The sequence below is a fragment of the Lynx canadensis genome, chromosome C1, assembly GCF_007474595.2.
Source record: "Lynx canadensis isolate LIC74 chromosome C1, mLynCan4.pri.v2, whole genome shotgun sequence".
Classification (NCBI taxonomy): domain Eukaryota; kingdom Metazoa; phylum Chordata; class Mammalia; order Carnivora; family Felidae; genus Lynx; species Lynx canadensis.
In genome coordinates, this window is record NC_044310.1 from 121,431,071 (window position 1) to 121,453,087 (window position 22,017).

The 22,017-nt window shown below is 35.5% G+C and overlaps 1 protein-coding gene across 1 annotated transcript in view; it reads right to left on the reverse strand.

Annotated features, from left to right (window-relative positions):
- DPP10 (dipeptidyl peptidase like 10) overlaps nt 1-22,017 on the reverse strand; it is a 502,021-nt gene that overhangs the window by 292,731 nt on the left and 187,273 nt on the right. Inside the window, exon 5 of the mRNA XM_030323703.1 lies at nt 15,759-15,833. Within this exon, the coding sequence (XP_030179563.1) occupies nt 15,759-15,833 (75 nt within the window). The remainder of the gene's footprint in view (nt 1-15,758; nt 15,834-22,017) is intronic.

Sequence of the window (22,017 nt, forward strand, 5' to 3'; positions counted from 1 at the left end):
CCATTGATACAACATGCTGTCGATAACAAAATTATAAAGATGGAGAACACTTGCCAGGGATTAGAAAAGTGGAGGAAGGATGTGCTATAAAGGAGCAGCATTGGTCATATGTGATCAAATGCGATAGAATTGTGCACAAAGGTATGCCAAAAAATGAGTGTCTGAAAACATTGGTAAAATATAAGGAAGAGCCATAGTCCACTCAATTTTATTGTGCAATATTCAATAAATGCACTAGGGTAATTTTTCATGAATGCACTATTCGTGGTTCTGATAATGTGCTGTTATGAAAGATGTTACCATTGGGGGAAGCTTTAGTGATGAGTACAGAAGACAGACACATCTGTGCTATGCTGAATTCATGTGAGTCTATATTTACAAGAAAAAATAAATAAAATAAAAAATTCTTTCTAGCACTTATTACCATCTAACATCTGTACAATTTACTATTTTCGATATTTTCTCTCCTCTAATATATAAGCTCAATATAGACTAGGAATTGTCATTTATTTTTGTTCAGTGCTGTATCCACATTACAGAGTATAATTCTAGGCACACAGTAAGCTCTCTATGAATAGATATTGAATAAATTTATGATTAATGAATATATTTTACATTAAAAATCATCTTAACATTGTGATTAATATCATGACCTTTGATTTTGATCCCAGCTCTTCTATTATCTAGTAAATCTTCATCAAATCTCTTGGAACTTTTTATTCTATTTTCTCATCCAAAAAATTAATAATGCTTAAAAGGTTAAACTGAAAAAAAAAAGACCATACACACACAATAATACAGATAGAGGGATATTATTTGAGATAATATTTTTGGAAATAATTAGAGGAATATGCTTCAATAACCTTATAAAACTAAGATCATTTGACTTATAGTTTATGAGAAATGTGGACATAGTTTTAAGAGCAGGGATGATCATCACATTATTTTTGTAGTGAGAAAATTGGAAAAAAATGTAAATGTCCAATAATAAAAAAAAAAAGAGCTATGATTTTAGCATATTATAGAGTACTCTGGAGCATTTTTTTCTCTGAAAACAAAGACTTCATTTCATTTTATGAATGATTCCTTATTATGCACAGATCTAAACCTATAGATCTAAATCTATAACTTAGTCATAGGCAGATTTTAAATTTCTGTTCTTTATTAATGTCATCACTACCAACATCATTATTTAAAAAGATTCTCCTTTTTTACCTTTTGCAACATGCCTGTATTTGCAAAAATAATTTCATTTGTCATTTATAAGGGAGATTAACTAAGCATGCATCCCACTATTTTGATCTCCTGTCATTATTAAATCTACAAATAAAGATAATGTAAGTGATTAATAAAATGCTCTTCTCCCAGAATGTGTTATTATACATGATAAGCATACATACTAAATGAAACACAATTGCTAAATAAAAAAATAGGGGCACCTGGGTGGCTCAGTCAGTTAAGCATCCAGCTTCAGCTCAGGTCATGATCTCACAGTTCATGAGTTCCAGCCCTGTGTCGGGCTCTGTGCTGACAGCTCAGAGCCTGGAGCCTGCCTCAGATTCTGTGTCTCTTTCTCTCTCTGCCCCTCCCCCACTCATGCTCTGTCTCTCTCTCTCTCTCTCTCTATCTGTCTCTCTTTCTCTCTCTGTCTCAAAGTAAATAAACATTAAAAATAATTTAGAGGTGCCTGGGTGGCTCAGTGGGTTAACTGACTTTAGCTCAGGTCGTGATCTCACAGCTTGTGAATTTGAGCCCCGCGTCAGGCTCTGTACTGACAGCTCAGAACTTGGAGCCTACTTCAGATTCTGTCTCCTCTCTCTACCCTTCCCCCACTCCTGCTCCATCTCTCAGTCTCTCAAAAATAAATAAACGTTAAAAAAATTAAAAAAATAAATAAGTAAATAAATATCTGTTCCTCAATTCCACACATAGGGCAAAGTAATGATGACAAAGTGATATCCTTATATTGAAATTATTAATATTTTGCATTTGAACTATCATAGGCATTTTTCTGTTGAGAAAGAAAAAGTGATTAAGTCATGTCAATCAGCCCCTATTCATAAATTTGAGTGCAACATTTTATGTGATAAAACTAGTTTAAGGTGAAAAATTATATGTGAGGAACGTCAATCATTTAATGAATCTCTTTTAAAAAGATCAAATTTCAGATGAATACCATTGGCTTTTCATCATCTGTGTAAAGGATCTCTTATTTTGAGACAGGGTGCTGAAGAGTTGTTAAAAAGAAAAAGCAGAGGGAGAAAAGCAGCAGCAGCAAGGAATGCATCCTCTCTCCCTGAGTGATGAAGCTTTGACCACTTCTTTCCCAAGCTATGCATTTATTCAAGAAACAAATGGCAGTAGAGTACCACTGCATGGTACCTGGTGTTGGAGATGCCACACAGATTAAGCTCCAGTTAGAGCCTTCTATAATCTCAAAAGCACAAGGGTAGAAAATGTGTATACATTTAAATTAAACTTAATTAAGTTCCCCTGGGTGGCTTAGTCAGTTTAAAGACTTGATTTTGGCTCAAGTCAGGATCTCATGGTTGGTGGGATCAAGCCCCACATCAGGCTCTGCACTGAGAGCGTAGAGCCTGATTGGGGTTCTCTCTTCCCTCTCTCAATGTCCCCACCCCCACATCACTCTCAAAATAAATAAACATTAAAAAATAAACATCATTAAATATAAGTAAGTAAAACTAAGTACGATTATGCAATATTTCATTATGTTTCAGGTACACTGAATTAATTCTTATATATAAACACACATTTTGCTCTTGAAAATCAAGTCTCAATTTTCTCACAATAAGCCTTGGTAATTTTCTGGCTGAGGTCTTTCAAAAATGCATGGCCTCATACTCGAATTGTATTTTCTATTCCCTCTTTATTGTGAAATGCTAAGCTTCTTTCATTTGGCTAATTAAGAGGCCCCCTATACCACACACTATCTTTGGGCTGCTTAATTTACCAACTCACAATCTTTAACTGTTTTTATTTGTTAAATAGGCAACATAAAAGCAATGATTAATTAGTATAAACTCCAATTAGGAATCATAATATTGCTGTCTCCTGGTATAATCAGAAAACACTACTTGTGGATTTCTTTCTATATGTGCATATGTTTTTTTCTATTTCTAGTAAGATTCACTACTGTTACTGTTTTTTAATTTATTTTTTTTACCATTTATTTATTTTTGACAGACAGAGAGAGACAGAGTGTGAGTGAGGAAAAGGCAGAGAAAAGAGGGGGGACATAGAATCAGAAGCAGGCTCCAGGCTCTGAGCTGTCATCACAGAGCCTGACACGGGGCTCAAACTCATGTACTGTGAGATCATGACCTGAGCTAAAGTTGGATGCTTAATTGACTGAGCCACCCAGGCACCCCGTTATTATTACCGTTTTATGAAACATTATCTTCTATTTGATCCTTTTCAAAATAGATATGACTAAATAAAGCAAACCTGATTTTGTTTCAAGTCTGTACCAAGAAAAATCAGGGACTGTACAATCTGCAAAATTCCAAACATACCAAAGAGACACATTTATCTTTCTTTTTATGTTTATGGAATACTATATTTCAGAGGGAAATCTACTATTTTTCTTGGGTTAATGATAGATATTGTAATTGACCTATCCCAACACAGTTTACCCATCCACCTTTTAAAAAGATGTAAGATTTCTTTGCACAATGTCTATAATAGAGTTATCTATCCACTTTTTTTAAAGTTTATTTATTTATTTTGAGAGAAAGAAACACATACATGCAGGAAAGGGGCAGAAAGAGAGAGGGAGAGAGAGAATCCTAAGCAGGCTCTGTGCTTTGAGTGCAGAGTCTCATGCAGGGCTCGATCTCACTAACAGTAAGATCATTGCCTGAACCAAAATCAATAGTTGGACACTCAACCAAGTGAACTACCCAGGCACATGATCTATCCATCTTTTAAAAAATTTCTAAAGAGTAGGTGCGCTCCTTCCCATACTCGCCCTGGTTTTATCAAACAATTGTTAGAAAGGCCTTCTTTATGCTGAGCCAAAATCTGCCAGTCCTGATGCCACCTAATATCCCTGGCTTTAGTTTTACACGAAGGAACACATCTAATTTCTATTCTCTGTGACGGCCCTTTCAACACTCATAATAGATACCATCCTCCCCATATTTTGCCATGTTTTCTCTTTCCATAGCTACATTTCTAATTCCTTCATTATAGCTGCTAAATCTTTGAGAATTATGATTGTCTCCTTGTATACAGTCTTCATTAAGGGACAGCATCTCAGGTGTCTTTTAATTGGCATTTCAAACACTAGAATATTTACCTACTGTGTTCTAGAGCAACACCAAGCAACATAAATATAATGCAAACCATGCATGTATAAGCTTAATTTTTTGTAGCCATGTTAATAAAAAATAAAGAGACCTAAGTGAAATCAACATACTAAGATGTTTTATTTAACCCAATGTATCAAAACCATTAATTCAATCTGTCAAGAATATGACATTTCACTAGTGTTTTACATTTTTCCTTGTTTTTTTTTTTCTCTAAGCCTTCGAAATCTGGTGTATTTTATACTTATGACACACCTCGATTTGGACGAGGCACATTTGAGGTGCTCAACAGCCACATGTTCAGTGGCTACAGTACCAAACAGCACAGTTTTAGATAGTTTATTTTATTAGCTCAGCCTAAAATTATATCAATGTTTCTAAAGTTCATGTGACAATCTAAGTTCACACTGCATATGGTCAATGAAAATATCTAAATTGGCCTATCAGTTACTATTCCTCATACTATATTTTAAGAAGTATATTTTTGTTATAAAACACATGCTCAAGTTCATTCTAACCACTGGTAGGTGCATGTTGACATGGGCCAGCATACCCACCTCCAGATTATCTGTAATCTTGACTCTGTAGTTTACTAAATCAACTTGCCATTTTGACTGGCTCATTCTACACTTTGATAAGTATCCCTTTATTTATTTAAAACTGGTTTACCAAAATAAATTAGTTAACTAGTTTTACCAAAATAAGTAGTTAACTAGACTTTTTGTGATCATTTTGCAATATACTCAAATATTGAATCAGTATGTTGTATAAACTGAAAGTAATACAGCTGACCCTTGAACAATGCAGGGGTTATAGGGGCCCACCTCACCCAGGGGTGGAAATCCCCCAAAACTTTCAGATCCCTAAAAGCTTAAATAATAGACTATTGTTGACTTGAAGGCTTACCAATAACAGAAACAGTCAATTAACATATACACTGTACATTTATATTTTTATTATAAGGTAAGCTAGAGACAAGAAAATGTTATTAAGAAAATCAAAAGGAAGGGCGCCTGTGTGGCTCAGTTGGTTAAGCCTCCAAATTCAGCTCAGGTCATGATCTCACGGTTCCTGGGTTTGAGCCCCACATGGGGCTCCATGCTGTCAGCACAGAGCCTGGAGCCAGCTTCGGATCCTCTGTCTCCCTCTCCCTCTTGCCCTTCCCCACTCACACTCTCTCTCCCTCTCTCAAAAATAAACAAAGATGAAAAAAAAAAAAGAAAATCAAAAGAAAAAATACATTTATTGTACTATACATATATTTATTGAAAACAATCCACATATAAGCAGGCCAGGATGGGCTGGGCCAAGGATGATGGCAGCTGGTGGGGGAAGGGAGGGTGCTGGCCCAGAAATGGGGATGTGATACAGCCTTAGGGGCTAGGCTCAGCAAAGGCAGCCACAGGGGCATGAGGGTGAGCAGAGGAGGCCCATGGGTAGCAACAGCAGCCTCAGGGCTCAGTACAATTGCCCGATCAGTCTGGAGGTGTACCACTCATTGGTACCCATCAGCAGCTGTGGCCACACATGAGTGCCTAGATTGTAGGAGGCCTATAGGCTAAGGTGCCACCAGGGAGAAGGATCTGAGCTAAACTTGGAATAGCCCGAGGCCAGGGAGCCCAGGGCAGAGGACCTAGGAGGATAGAACATGGGGGCACGGGGCTCCATGAGCAGGATGATCCCTGCCCTTTGGATGCTATCCCTCCCCTTTGGCCCAGCCTCCTGCCCACCAGCCCCAGGAACTCTACCTGACCTCCTGCAGCCCTGCCCCATGTGACATCTGAAAGTAATCACATAAGAGGCCTCAAGTGGAAACTGCACAGCCAAGCCCTTCCAGAATTCTTGACCCAAAGAATCTATAATAATCATAAATTCCCATTTTATACTACCAAGTTTTTGAGTTAATTATACAGCATTGGGTCACCAGAACATGATCTTAACACTTAGTGTGACAGTGTTTTGCTAATATAGTATTTCTCAATGTATTCTAATGCTTTTGTCTATAATTGGAAAGAGTGCACTTAAGTATGACAAAAACAAGATTTAGAGAAGATAAATCAATATATTAACACTGGTTTTCTCTAAAAGAGGGAAATATAGGCACTAGAATCATTGTTTATATTTTTCAGAATTTTCAGATTCTCTATAATAAACCTACTATTTCAAAAGCAAAAGACAATAGATGCTGTGCAGTTGAATTAGTGATAAACCAAAAAATATATTAGTAGCTACTGCAAAAGGGAAAAATTGTAACTACTGTTTTCCAAAGCTTAGGTTCCTTCCTTCCTGCCTGCCTGCCTGCCTTGCCTCCCCATCTCTCCCCTCCCTTCCTTCTCCCTTCTAGGACTCTTCTCCTTTAAACAACAACAACAACAACAACAACAATAAATAATCCAAAATTGACATTAATACACATTTCATAATTTATAATCTCTCTCTAGTAAGGAGAAGGTTAACTAGGAAGACATTTTTTGTAGCAGCAGCTACAGGAGAACATGGAAGGTGCATTCTATGGGCTCTGGAGGCAGGAGGCTCTCAGGGTCAACTTCAAGTCCCATGTATTTGAATAGAGTCACTTTCCAAGGTTGAAATTTCCCTGAGTTTATTATTAACAGGATTATTTGAAATATTTGTGTGCCCCAAGTGTATGAAGTTTAATAGCTTAGATAATCCCATGACCAGATGATGCACTCCCACAGACTTCTTAAATATGTGTCTGTAATTGTAAAGCACTGAAGTATTAAGGCTCAGAATTTAATTAGATAATTCACTAGAGACGAGTTACTTTTTCAGGCAGTAGCGCATGCAGGATTCACTTTACAGTGATTACATCTTAGTTAAAATAGATATTTATCATAAAGCGGGCCTTGTCTACAAAGTTACAAACTAGTAGGGACATAAAGGGAAATAAATGCATCCAACTCTAGAGGATAACAATACTGTTTTTTTGCAGAGCATCAATTCTGGAGGACAGACAACAACACAGCAACTGTATAACATATATAATTTATGTGTTCCTTCTATTAGATACTATTTAAGAGATTAATTCAGTTTTTAACTTTTCTATTCAGAAGAAGCTTATTCTCAAGACATGGCCCATCATGCATAAAGGACAGTTCTAATTATGCTAAAATGACAGTAAATTTAATTAAAGTTTCTGACCTCAAACATAAGACACAGTAAGAAAGGGAGTTAATGTAAAATAAATGGTTAATTTAACTATTAATTAGTCCATTTAATGTGAATTTTTAATCCAAACAATAAGGAAACTACAAATGAAAATGAGTTTAAATACTTCTTTCTACTTGTTTGTCTTAAAAAATGTGTATATAAAAACACTACTGATTTCTCAAGGATGGCTCAAAAATGTAATTGTTAAATAATTTGTATATTTTTTAATGTTTACTTTTGAGAGAGAGAGAGATACACAGAGCATGAGTGGGGGAGGGGCAAAGCAAAAGAGACACAAAGCATGAGTGGGTAAGGGGAAGAGAGAAAGCAAGGGAGACACAGACTCCAAAGCAGGCTTCAGGCTCTGAGCTGCCAGCACAGAGCCTGATGCAGGGTTCAAACCCACCAACCGACCGGGAGATCATGACCTGAGCAGAAGTCAGGCGCTCAATTGAATGAGTCACCAAGGTGCCCCATGCAATTGTTAAATAATTTAAATGGACCAATAGTTTCAAATATTGTGAAAATAAATAAAATAAACTGGATTTGGGGATGCCTAGGTATAGCTTAGTATGTCTGACTTCAGCTCAGGTCATGATGTGATCTCAGGGTTCATGGGTCAAACCCCAAGATGGGCTTTGCACTGATGGTTTGAGCCCCACGATGGGCTTTGCACTGACAGTGTGGAGAAGGTTTCAGGTTTTCTGTCTCCCTCTCCTTCTGCCCCTCCCCCCCTCAAAAATAAGCATTAAAAAAATAAAATAAATGTATTTAAATGTTTAAATTGAAACTATTTATGACTTATGACTCAAATAACAAAAAATAATGTTGCCTAATACAAGAAATGCTAAAGACTAGCCAATTTTTAACCACAAATAATCTGATCATTAACATAATTTCTTCTTTTTTTTTTTACCATTTTCAAATTATGGCATAAAAATTCATTCCACAGTTGGAAAAAAAAAAGAAACAAAAAAAAACCTTCTAAGAAGCAGATACAAAAATGAAATGTAAACCACAAGGCTGGAGAAGCATAATAAATGCTGCATGAACATTGCAAATAAAAGTACCATTTGTCTTGCAATTACTTAATTAGAACAGTTGATATGATTTCAAATGAATGAGAAAATAATTATTCCAGCATACAGAATAAAGCTATGAAGATATATAAAGACTTTCAAAATGGCTGTGTGATCAAAAGACCAGGGGCTTTGGACCTAGAAAGATGGGATAGTGTCCCAATGTTGAAATGGTGAGGTGGGGCCATTAAGTTAGTTAGATTTCCAAGTCTCCTACCTCTGTTAAAAATTTTATCACTGGCCAACGAGCAAGAACATTGGGAGGTTTAAATTGATACACACATTTCCCATATGATAGGAACAATATGAGTGCTCAACAAAAATTTGTCCCCTCTACTGCAATCTCTTATTTAACTAGTTGTCAAAGAAGAAACAGGGTAATAGAAAAATTAGTGATCAGAGAAATGATCCAATACAAAAAATAAAAATCCACCATATATAAATAGGTAGGTAGGCAGATAGATATACAGATATAGATATCTACTCAAGGCAGAATTATCATCACATGACTTTCCCTTCATACCAGGCAATTATTCAATATAGTAAGTTTGAGAAGTAATTCATATTTTCTTCTTCTTTATAACAGCAATGGGGAAACTGAGGCTGAGGACATGTGTGGTAACCATGAGTCAGGTTACATTTCTCAACTGTGCTGTGTGACCTCTTAATAATACATCGAAAATATTCCTTTGTGGTCCTCCCAAGTGACTATTATCAATGTTAATTTATACAAAAGAGAGGTATTTTTCATTATTATGACTTTTTAGGAAGATTGGTTTTAATCACCATCATGAACAATTGAAAATAGGATGGAATAAACATATATGCATAAAAACCAAGAAAAGAGGGGGGGGGAAGTACAATGATGTATTTTCATACTGGTGGACATGTTTCTAAGCCTAGAGATAAAAAAAAAAAACATAGCAAAGTAAAAGATGAATTTTATCACAAAATTCAAATTTTCTTTTAAGAAAAATAAAATTAAAGGCGAAATATTTTTTACACATTATGTTTAAAAAAGATAATGAAACTTATCATTGAATTACACAAACAAGTGGCTTAAAAAAATACACAAAGACAACAAAAGAAAAAGGAATGGCATACATAAATACATTACTCACAATGAAGGTAATAAAACTGAAAATAGGTGCTGAGAATGTTAGTTAAACCAGTATTCAAATACATAAGATATAAATAACAAGGAAATATGTGTGTGGTTTTTATATCTATATGGATGTATATAAATACATTTAATTTTGTGTATGAATATATAAATATACTCAGAGAACGACAGCCAAGGAGCCATGCCTACGGAAAGTTCTCAAGATCTGGACCTGATTTAACAAAAATGCTGAACTGCAATGGATGAAAATCTGAGGGACCTCAGAAAGAGTGATTATACTTTGCGTGTAAGATAGATAGATAGATAGATAGATAGATAGATAGATAGATAGATAGATAAAATAAGAAAATAAGGGACTAAGTTAGCCAGCTGCTAAGATGGTCCCCCAAATCCTCATTTCTTAGTGGTCTCCTACACTGAATTAGAACTGACCTTTGTGACCAAAAAAAAAAAAAAAAAAAAAAAAAAAAAAGTAAATAAAAATAAAAAGAGAAGAAAAAGTACACCTTCGGATCACATGGCTTTTACACTTGCAGGCCCACCACAGAATATATATATTGACATATTCTAAGAAGCTGCTGCCTGAGGTCTGGCTTCCACTCAGCCTGAATCGAAGTGCTAGGATCCTCTCTTTTGGGATGCTGACAGGTATTGGCATAGCCTCAACTACTGAGAATGTTTTAAAAATGTCATAGGCTGCTTGGACAAGCACAGAGATTTGAGAGACAACCAGGAGCTCAGGCAGGGTTGAACAACAAGGTGCATCTCTTACACAAGGCCCATCTCTTAAGACTGGGCAAGGTGATTGTTTCATATATAGATACCAACACAGAGTCCAACATAAAGAAGAGAGGAATATGTTCCACATGAAAGAACAAGATAAACTACACACACACACACACACACACACACACACACACACACACACTAAATAAAACAGAGCTAATTTACCTGATAAAGAGATCAAAGTAATGCTCATAAAGAGCCAACTGAACCGAGAAGTAGAATGGATGAACACAATGAGAATGTCAACAGAGATGGATAATAGACAAAAGTAGTGAAGAGAAGTCACAGAGCTGAAGAATATAATAACTGAACTGAAAAATACACTAGAGGGGTTCAACAGGTATATTCACAAATATGCATGCATATGTATATGAATATTATTCAGCCATAGAAATTAAATCTTTCCATTTGTAACAGCATGGATGGAAATTGAGGGCATTATTCTAAGTGAAATAAGACAAAGAAAGACAAATATTATATGATCTCTCTTATATGCAGAATATTAAAAAATTTAATTACAAGCACTAAGCTTATAGATACAGAGAATATATTGGTAGTTGCTAGACATGGGATTGGGACATAGGAAAAATGGGTGAACTGTTTTTATTTTTATTTTTTGTTATTTAAATAAATCAAATTAAAACAAAAGGTCTGTGAAAGTAATGAGTAACTTTTTTTTTTAATGTTTATTTATTTATTTTTCAGAGAGAGTGAGTGAGCATGTGAGTGGGATAGGGGCAGAGAGAGAGCGTGAGAGAGAATTCTAAGCAGGTTCTGTGCTGTCAGCACAGGGCCGGACACAGGGGCTTGAACTCATAAACCCTGAGATCATGACCTCAGCTGAAATCAAGATTTGGCCACTTAACTGACTAAGCCACCTAGGCACCCTCAAAGTAACAGGTAAGTCCTAAGGAAGGATTATATAATACATTTAAGTTTCTGCCTTTATCCTTTGTATTATGCATTCTGGAGATATCCAAGTACCATGTTATTAGGACATTCAAGCAGTATTTTAGAAAGGTCCCCAGGGAGAAACCTGAAGCCTCATGCCAAAAGCTAGCACCAATTTACATAAACCCAAGTGAATGATGTACCTTGAAAACATATTCTTCAACCTCAGTTAAGCTGTCGGATGCCTGAAGACCCAGCTCAGGGTTGACTGTAACTTCACTAGAAATGCTGAGTCAGAACCATCCAGCCAAGCCAATCCCAAATTCCCATTACACAGAAACAGAGTACAATAAACGCTCTTTTTAAAAAGTCACTAATTTAGGGGCAATTTATTGCATAGTTATATAAAACTAATACTGATTCTGTGTGTGTGTGTGTGCGTGTGTGTGTGTGTGTGTGTGAAAGAGAGAGAGTGATAATGTGTATATGTATTTGATCAGTAGATAATCAAGTTAATAATTACTTTTTCTTTAAAATACAGTTCTAAGTTGGTAAAGATGGTAATGTAACAAGCCGCACATTGCCTAAGGGCAGTATAAAGCAACGTGACGATTTTGGAAAGCAGTGCTTCCAAATATATCAGGAGCCTTAAAATGTGTTATACTTGGAAACCTATCTCACACAATATATAAAAATTGATTCAAAATGAATCAACAACCTACATATAAGAACTAGAAGTATAAAACTTTCAGAAAAAATCATAGGGATAAAACTTTATGACCTTCAGTTTGGCAGTGGATTCCTAAATACAACTTCAAGAGCTTGCATGTAGATAAATTAAACTTTATCAGAATTTTTCAAATTTACGCATCAAAGGACATTATCAAGAAAGTGAAAAGACAATATACTGAGTGGAAGAAAATGTTTTCAAGTCATGTATCATATAAGTGTCTACTGTCCAGAATATAAAAGAGCTCTTAAACACAACTAAAAAAAGAATAAAGAAATAGGCAAAGGAATTCAAGAGTCCTTTCTCCAAAAAAAGAAATACAAAAGACCAACAAGCATATAAAATACATTCAACATCACTAGTCATCAGGGAGGTGAATACCAAAACCACAAGGAGATACCAATTCGTACACTCAGGATAGTTTATAATAAGACACAGAAAATGGGGCGCCTGCATGGCTCAAACGGTTAAGCATCCGACTTTGGCTTAGGTCATGATCTCATGGTTTGAGTTTGAGCCCCATGTCAGGCTCTGTGCTGACAGCTCAGAGCCTGGACCCTGCTTCAGATTCTGTGTCTCCCTTTCTCTCTGCCCCTCCGCTGCTGGCACTCTGTCTCTCTCTTTCTTTCTCTCTCAAAAATGAATAAACATTAAACAAAATAAAAAAAGAAGACAGATGGAAAAAACAAGTGTTTAGCGAGGATACAAAGAAATTAGGATTCATACATTGTTAGTGGGAATATAAAATGGTGCAGCCACTTTGGAAAGCAGTTTGGTGGTTCCTCAAAAAGTTAAACACAGAATTAGCATATTACCCAGAACTTCCACACCTCAATTTATACTCTGAAAATTTAAAAAAGGCACTCAGGAAATTCATGAGTACAAATGTTCACAGCAGCACTATACTTAATAGACAAAAGGTGGGAATAAGGCAAATATTGCTCAAAGGATAAATGAATAAACAAACTGTGATATATACATACAAAGGGTTACTATTTAACCATAAAAAATGAAGTGCTAATACATACTACAATGTGGATAAAACTTAAAACATTATATTAAGTGAAGAAAGCCAGACAAAAAGGTCACATGCCATATGATTTCATTTACGTTACATATCCAAATGGGTAAATCCACAGAAATAGAAATCAGATTGGTGGCTACCAAAAGGTGTGATGGGGACAATGGGGACTGATGGATTAATGGATACAGGGATTTCTTTTTGGGTGATAAAACTGTTTTGGAACTAGATACAGGGGGTAGCTGCACAACATTGTAAATGTACTGTATTGCAGTGAATCGTACACTTTAAAGCAGCTTATTTTGTGTTGACTATTGTGAATTTCAGTTCAGTTACCGAATGTTACTTTTGGGGCACCTGAGTGACTCAGCCAATTAAGCGTCCAACTCCAGCCCGCCCCAAATAATGCTTAATATATGATAATTCCTGTTTACCTACTTTTACACATAAAGAGGATAAAAGGAATGAATAAAACACACCAAAAATAATTTTAGTGGATGCATTTAAGTGGTTGCATTTTGTATGACTGCTTTCTTCCCGTTTTTGTTAATGGGCATTATACACATGTGCACGCACACACACACACACACACACACAGCCAGACACGCACAGACACACACATTAAATCATGGCCTTTGATTACTCTAAAACCATCAAAGCTCCCAAACGGCCATCTCAGTATAAACTGTAAAGAATAAAATGGAATTCAAGTTCTTCTATAATTTGGGCTCCACTAGGTATAAAGTTTTGTTATTTACCAGTAGGCTAGTCTGAACTGACTGCTATCCCTCCAAGATGTAATGCTAGTTCCACAAAGCCCTATGTTATTGCCCATGTGGGATGCTTTTCTGTTCATCTTTACCTATTTGCTCTTCAATTTCCATCAAAGGCTTCCCTTCCCACCATGATCATTTTGAACGAAAATTTTCTCTATTCTTCCATACTATCACTTCCCTAACACCTCACACAATGCTGTACACAGTGGATACAAGTGTTTGTGTCATATTACCTCTATCTGTTTGTATTTTCTTGAAATAGATGATTCAATCTTGTGTGGACGTGCACACAAGACTGTATAGTTGTTCTGTCTTTTGTAACTTTGAGTCTTGAGAGTTTTTATATATAATCTAGATATCAGTCCTTGTTGAATATGAGAGTAGTGAATATTTCCTACCAGCCTGTAGGTTGGATTTTCATCCTCTTTTACAGACCAACTCCATTCTGAGTTTTGATATACTGTGAGGCCTAGATCAGTGTATTTTTGCTTGTGTGTTTGTTTTGCCTATGGATGCCCAATGGCTCCAGCAACACTTACTGAAAAAACTATTTTCTTCCATTATATTACATTTGCACTTCCGTCAAATTTGTATGGACCTGTTTCCCAGTTCTCTAAACTATTTCTTTGATGTCTATGTCTATCCCCCTGCTCATTCCACATACTCTTGATTATGGTAGCTACTAAAACCTGTTTTGTTTTTAAATTCATTATCAGTTTAATACAGATTTATATGAAGTTAAAAATGTTTAGATAATTAATATTATTTAAAAACTTGGAAATTGTAATATTTTGTTTATAAAACAAATGTTTTTCTCCTATCACATGTATTTTTCAAATCTCAATGAATACAGGGAACAGGACAAAAGTAAAGTAAAAAGGCCAAGATTTATAATGGGAAAAGAGATCTTTGATCATAATCTCCCATCTTCTGCAGTGTAAATTAGTTATTTTAAATGAAAATATATAAACTTGTCTAAAAACATAGTGCATGTATATTCCAAAATACTAAAAGACTAAAATAATTACTTAGAAGGTCCTTGGAACTGTGAAATTTTATGTGCCTCAAAGGCTTTCAATGCTTTATATGAGGACTTCTGTCTTAAGTCTATAAATTTTTATTGTCTTAAAGCACATAAAAATTTCTTGAATGATTTCCAATCATTTATTTTCTACAAAAGCTAATCTGCTGAATTGCCTTTCAACATTTACTTTGCTTCTTAACAGTGCAAATTATATCTAAATACAAAATACTCAACAACCATACATATTGTTCTAATTGTGTGCTGTAGAGCTGACACAGAATAATGAAATGCTAATTGCAATTAGAGCATTTTATTTGTTCAGAATTGATTCCTTGGTTTGACCCGCTTTCAGAATTTTCTACAACCACAGGCTTATGCTCAAATACCACAAAAGAATTCATTGACCACAACCAGAATCAATGTTTTCACCAGTCCCTTCCCATTATGTACACTGCATTTCAGGACACAGCCATCAGCAAACTCCTTAATCTATACATACATGAAGCACTTGCATATATAATAAGGCTGTCCTGAAAATGGCAAAAGGCTTACTTTGTCCAATTTGCTATACACCTTCCACACTCCCCTCTAAAAGAGACAGACTAGGAAGCATGTAGACCTAGTAGACTGCTGCAGGTATTTGCTAGCCAGGTATGGAAGACAGGACACTTTCTCCAAACCTCTCTTGTGCAATACCGGTTATTAGCATCCCCCTGCAGCTATTGGATATGTCAAATTGTTTCTAGAGGAGTAGATGACCAAATAAAACTATGACTTGTTACCTGAATGAATCACAAGGAAAGATTTTCAAAGAAGATCACTTCTTTACCTGTTTGACATCATATGCCAGAAGAACATATTTTAAATCTGGTGAAACTGAATGTTTTGAGGCTTTGAAGGTTACCTAGAAATAAAAAAAAGGCAGTTACAAAAGCAGTAAAAACCTTAATAACAGAGACATTAATATGCATTTGGACATTTAATGTAGATATTTAAAAAGATCTGAATTCTCATCATAACTCTGTGGAAAAGGCATTTTGATTTCTATTATAAATATGCATGTATGTATGTATACTTATTCCGATGGATATAAACACTTGGAGAGGCCATATTACAAATTTCATTAGGAAGAAAATTTTCTAGCATATCTTTTTTATGTATATCATGTGAAGACTATGTTAATATTTTCATAAGAAAAAAGCAAAAACTTACTGAACTTTTTAAGTAACCAAAATGCTTTTATATTTTCAAGTTAGAAGGGAAGGAAGGAAGGAAGGAAGGAAGGAAGGAAGGAAGGAAGGAAGGAAAGGAAAGGAAAGAAAAAAAAAAGAAAAGAAAGGGAAGGAAAGAGGAAGGAAGGAAGAAAGAGTAACATGTTGTGGTATCATAATTTCTGTCTCTACTTTTGTTTCCTTATAGGTTTCATACTTGTATTTAAAAGAAGATACTTATATTAAAGACAGAGTCTCCTCAGAGGACACTCCTATAGTAAAATTAATTAAAACATAAATACTGATTATACTTGATTATAACTACATTGCACCTGATTGATTTTGAGCCTACAGTTCTATCATTGGATAGGCCTACTATCAGAAATAATTGAAAATGAAGTGAAAAAGAAATATATTGAGAGTGGAGAAATAATTTGATTTGAAATAGAGATTATATTTAATTTCAGATGCAAAGAAAAGGCAAACAATTTGAGTTAATGCGTCAAAAGTCTACAAAATACAAAAAATAAAATAAACCGTATATGCATTTTAGGCAAACTAGTTTGTATAGTTTCTGCAGAGAAATACATATGTAAATAATTTTGTATACTTTATGTCAGGCCAATTTCTATAAGACTGAACTCTTTTAAAAATGGAAAGAAGAGAAGTCAAGGTTTCTAAATTTAGAAATCCTCAAAACACAATGGAAAGGACAAGAAACTCAGCCTAATCAATATTTGAAATAGTTTGTGTGGTATAATAAAAAAAATATATTGAGTCTTTTTTCCTGATTCTTTGCACAGAGCTTCTAAAATACTTGTAGTTTTCTGAGAGAAAGGAGTGTCATTTATTATTAATAATTTTAACCATGCTTGGTGTATAGGAATGACATGACTCAAGGGTAGAGTCCAGGGAAGAGTGGCTAGACAGCTTCTGGAGGGGGTGCCCACCACCTGACTAGAAGATTAGAACTTTTAACCCTAATTGGAGGCCAGGGTGGGCGGAGGGACGGAAGATGTTCAGTTGCATGGCCAATGATAATCATGCCTAGGTAATGAGAGCTCAATAAAAAAACTATGAATGATGAAATTTGGAGGTGCTTCCTTATTAGTAAACATACTAATGTACCGGGAAGGTGGCATCCCCCAACTCCACAGAGACAAGAGACTATGCTGGGACCCTTCTGGACCTGCCCTATTCACCTCTTCATCTAGCTCTTCATTTGTATTCTCTAAAATAAATGAGTATTCATAAGTACAGCACTTCCTGTATCATTCTAGCAAATTATCAAACCTGAAGGATGACTGTGGGAACCACCAAATTTACAGCCAAGTTAGTCTGAAATGCAGGTAGCCTAGGGACTTGGGACATGCAGCTGGTATTTTAAGTGGGGGCAGGCACTAAATCCTTAACCGGTAGGGTCTACACTAATTCTGGGTGGTTAGAATTGAATCAAACTATAGGACACCCAGCTGGTGTTAGAAAATTGTTAGAATAACATAGTTAATCTCTAAGCCTGATACACAAGAGAATGCAATGGTCTGGGGAAAAATACTGTTATATGGCAATATTAAGATTTGGGAGTTTTGCCTCCATACATCTATGTTATACAGCCCATGTATAAGACACTTCAAAAGAAGATCAGAATAGTCATTGGCAGTAATTCACCTCAAGGATTTTAGTTTTCATTTCAATAATAATGGAACTAACAACAAAAAATTACAGAGAGCTACCATTGATCTATTATCAGCTCTGTAAATTGCTTATAATTTAGCAAATCTCAATAGTCCTCAATATTCCTCATGAAAATTTTATGAGGTTGGTATCCTCACTCTTATTCTTCCTTTCTCTGTCATTAACTTACTGTGTAGGAAAACTTAATGGAAATTTGTCTGCACAGAATTTAGGGTGACATTGAGAAAATAAGATCAGGTCTTTCAATACTACAGTGTCAAGAGGTGTATTGTTACACAATAAAGGGAGGTTTACTATTTATTTAAAAATTGCTCAAGAAGATGAGGATGTATAACAAGAGAATACAAGAGAAACTCCTTGAATAACTCCTGCATTATCTCACCAGCAGGAGTTCCTTTCTTTACGTTTTGGAAGAGAGCTTCCCTTCTGAATTATTTAAAGAACATCTCACCTCTGTCGTCCTCATCCACTCACATGTGATGTTTCTCACAGAAATTAACTTCACACATTCACAGGTGTGTCTGTGCCTCCGGTAACAACATTTTATAGTATCTTTTACAGTTCCTACAATTATCCAGTCTGGCACTTTATTAATTATCACTATACTGCCTCCAGCTTATACAGCACATAAACTGGGAAACTTTCCAAATACCTTTTCAGGGGCCCAAGCTGCTGAACCTTCTCTGAATTTAGAGAGTTGTGAGCAGGTCACTGATGCTACAAAGTGACTTGCTGATGATGGTACACGTGTAAGAAACACATTCTTGCAGCTTAGTCACAGGACATCAGAAGTCTCAGGCAAATCTCTTTTAGCATAAACCATTAATGTTATCATTTGTTGCATCTGGGAGATTCATTCTTTCTAGCGGCCACAGGAGACCCTTTGATCTACAATGACCCTAATTACAGATACTAATACAGTTCTGGTTGAGTCTCAACTTGATATGGCTTTAAATTAGTGTTTTGAAAGGTTTATTATTGCCAATAAGGCTATTAAGTTATCTATATATTTAATTGCTTAATTACTATTGAAATAAAAGGATGCAGAAATATTTTCTGCATGTGTTTATTGGAAGTATTTAGCAGTTACACCTACCAGTGCATTTTTTGACACTGGGCATGGTACAAAGGGCATTAAAATGCATGAACTCTGCCATCCAGGAACATTCAATTAAAGCCAAGCAAGGTTGGATAAACAGAGGAAAATAAATATGCAGATGGTTAACTAACCCAATTAAATGAGGGAGGCAAGACATTTGATCAAGTTGAGAAGAAAATGCATGTTTCTAGGCAGCTTGGGAAGATTTTGCAGTACCTCATTCACATGTATCATTCAATTCTACCAAAACTCACTTCTTGAACATTCACAATATTACCATTACCATAGTAGAACTGAAAGTGCTAGAAGGTTGAGAAACCAGGGTCATTAAAATCCTTTCCATCTAATATTAGAAAGGATGAGACAAGCATTCTGTTTCTCTATAGTCTATGGTAGAGTAGGACTCCCACACCCAAATGCCTAGAGGGACAGAGTATAGACAAGTAGAATTAAGCTGTATGGGTAAATTGAGGGCAAATGGAATAGTCAGACTATCTAAAAGGGGCAGTGGTCCCTCGGCTCCAGAAAACCATCATCTTCTAAGAAAGTTCATATAGTATTTCTAGTGTTGCATTTTTTTCAAGATAAGCTAGAAACCAAGACTTTAATTTACAATCTCATGATTTTTAACTATAGACCAATACTTTTAAATATATTTATAGGCGCCAATTTCTACCTGTGGGCCACCAGTTTGCTAATTTGGGGTAAAGTAATAATTGCCATAAGGATGAGGAAAGGGCAAGAAGACAATGTTATAGGACTTAAAGAACAGAACGGTAACTTTTTCATATATTTTCTGGCAATATAAGTGAAAAATTCATGATGTAGTGTTTCCCACTTAAATGAAATTACAGACTATGTTATTAGAATAACCTTAACAATATGCACAAGTAGCTTAAAAAGATTACTGGAGAAATGGGGGTCAGCCCCATGATTACTGTTGATATTAATAATGCATGCACTATTACTAACAGGAATATAGCAGAGCTGATCGCTGTGTTTCACAAATGGTGAAGTTTAAAGTCAAAAAAAGCAACAAAATCAGATTTGAATTTACAACTATTACTCTGGCAGTTGGGTAAAAACTGAGCTGGATCTGATGACAGCCTAAGGTCATTAGATCTGGTAAGAGGATCTCACGACAATTTAGTCAAGCAATGCCAAGAAGTCAAGGGTGAAGCAGGGGCATAGAGAGGAAGAGACACATGCAAGAGAGATGATAGATAAAAACAAAAGAATTTAATGATTAGATTTGAACACTGAAAAACAAGTAAGTATCCAAAGTAATTTTATGTCTCAAGTTTTTAGCACTGGGTGAATGTTGCTATTGTAACTTAAGTTAGGCAAAAGTGAAAAACAAAAAACATATTTTGAGGAAATTCTGAAACATTTCAATTTCAGACGTGTTATGGTTATAGTCCTTTTAGAATATCCAGCAGGGGGTGGGAGTGAGAGATGGAACCTACACTGCTAAGTCAGGTAAGCGACAAACTCATGATTTTGGCTCAGGTCATGATCTGAAGGTCATGAGACGGAGCCCTGTGTGGGGCTCTGCGCTGACAACTGACAATGTCGAGCCTGCTTAGGATTCTCTCTTCCTCTCTTCCTCTCTTCTCCCCCTCCCCTCTTCTCTCTGTCTCTCTCTCTCTCTCTCTTAAAATAAAAAGAACTTAAAAATATATATTCATAAGATCCTACAGGGGATGTTTGAATTTTTTTAAATAATAAAAGCCTGGAGTTTAAGAGATATACCTAGGAGCTTCATTATTAATCATTATACAAAGCATTAGATGAAAGTTTGTTTGTATTCAATGTAAATCTATCCCCATCAAATAAAAGAGACTAAACCCCTAAAACAGTATGCCCTACAAGGGATGGATCAGTAACAATGCAATTATTACAAGTATTGCTTACTATTACTTTTATTCCTTAAATATATATGCTTTCTTTGTTTTGTACTTTTGTTCAACCTGCTCCACCTGCTATAAAACTTTCACAACTTGATCTGCTCCTTATTCAAATTGTATTTCTCTAAAATACTCCCTGTCCTTTTCAGCTCAAGTGATTCATCTGACCTTATATGTATATAATTATATGTGCAGTTCATTTAATCATTGATCACTGTTTCATGATTGCTCTTCTAGGTTGTTTGGGACTGCGATTTACATCTTTTATTGCCACAGTAATGCCCCTATTAAGAGGCTCTATTGCAATGATTCACTCTTGTCAGAAACATTATAACTTGAGGTAGAAATAAGATAATGATAGTGTTGCAAGGTGTCAGATACTGAAGATCAGGGCAAGAAATCATTAAACACAAACTTAAATGTCAGAAGTGCCAGAAAAGATAAAATATGCATTTGTAGGACTTGAGGATGAGAAAGGACAGAGCAAGAGGAGAAGAATAAGAGATGGAGTTAAAATTAGCACTAACTGGTAAGAAGGATTTGGTTGTATGTTAAGATTGAGACACAAGAGAAACATGGGAACTGTACAGTTTGGGTGGGTATTGTGCACGATCTTGCAACAAGCTGGTGATAAAAATATTTATAGCCATCTCTACTTACAAAAGTAAATAAACAAAACAAAACAACTGGCCTAGGACCTTGAGTTGGATAATGCTCTAAGTCTTCAAGTGTCAGTGGGTATATTTTTAATACATAGAGAATGATTAAAAGAAGAAGGTAGGTCTCTGTGGACCCTATGATCTTTTCTTCCTGCTCCCTGCACCTGTACCCTACCAAGCTCCCTACAGACTGATACCTATACCCCTTATGTTTAATTTATTTGGGCCATAACTTCCCTCATCACTCAATCTCATTTTTAGTTTATTGATACATGACAAAAAAGTTTAGAAAAAATCATCTCTTATTCTAGAAAAATAAAATACTAATTTTTCAAATATGTGATTAAGTATATATTATGAATAAGTTTCTTTAACACTGCAGTCTATAAAAGACGATGAAATATACATGATGGAGGATTTTAGAAAGTCAGTTGACCTTAAATGGATGAGAGGAGGAAAATGGTCACTACGCACTTAACTGATACAAAGGAAAAGGAGATGAAGGGAGGCTAGAAAA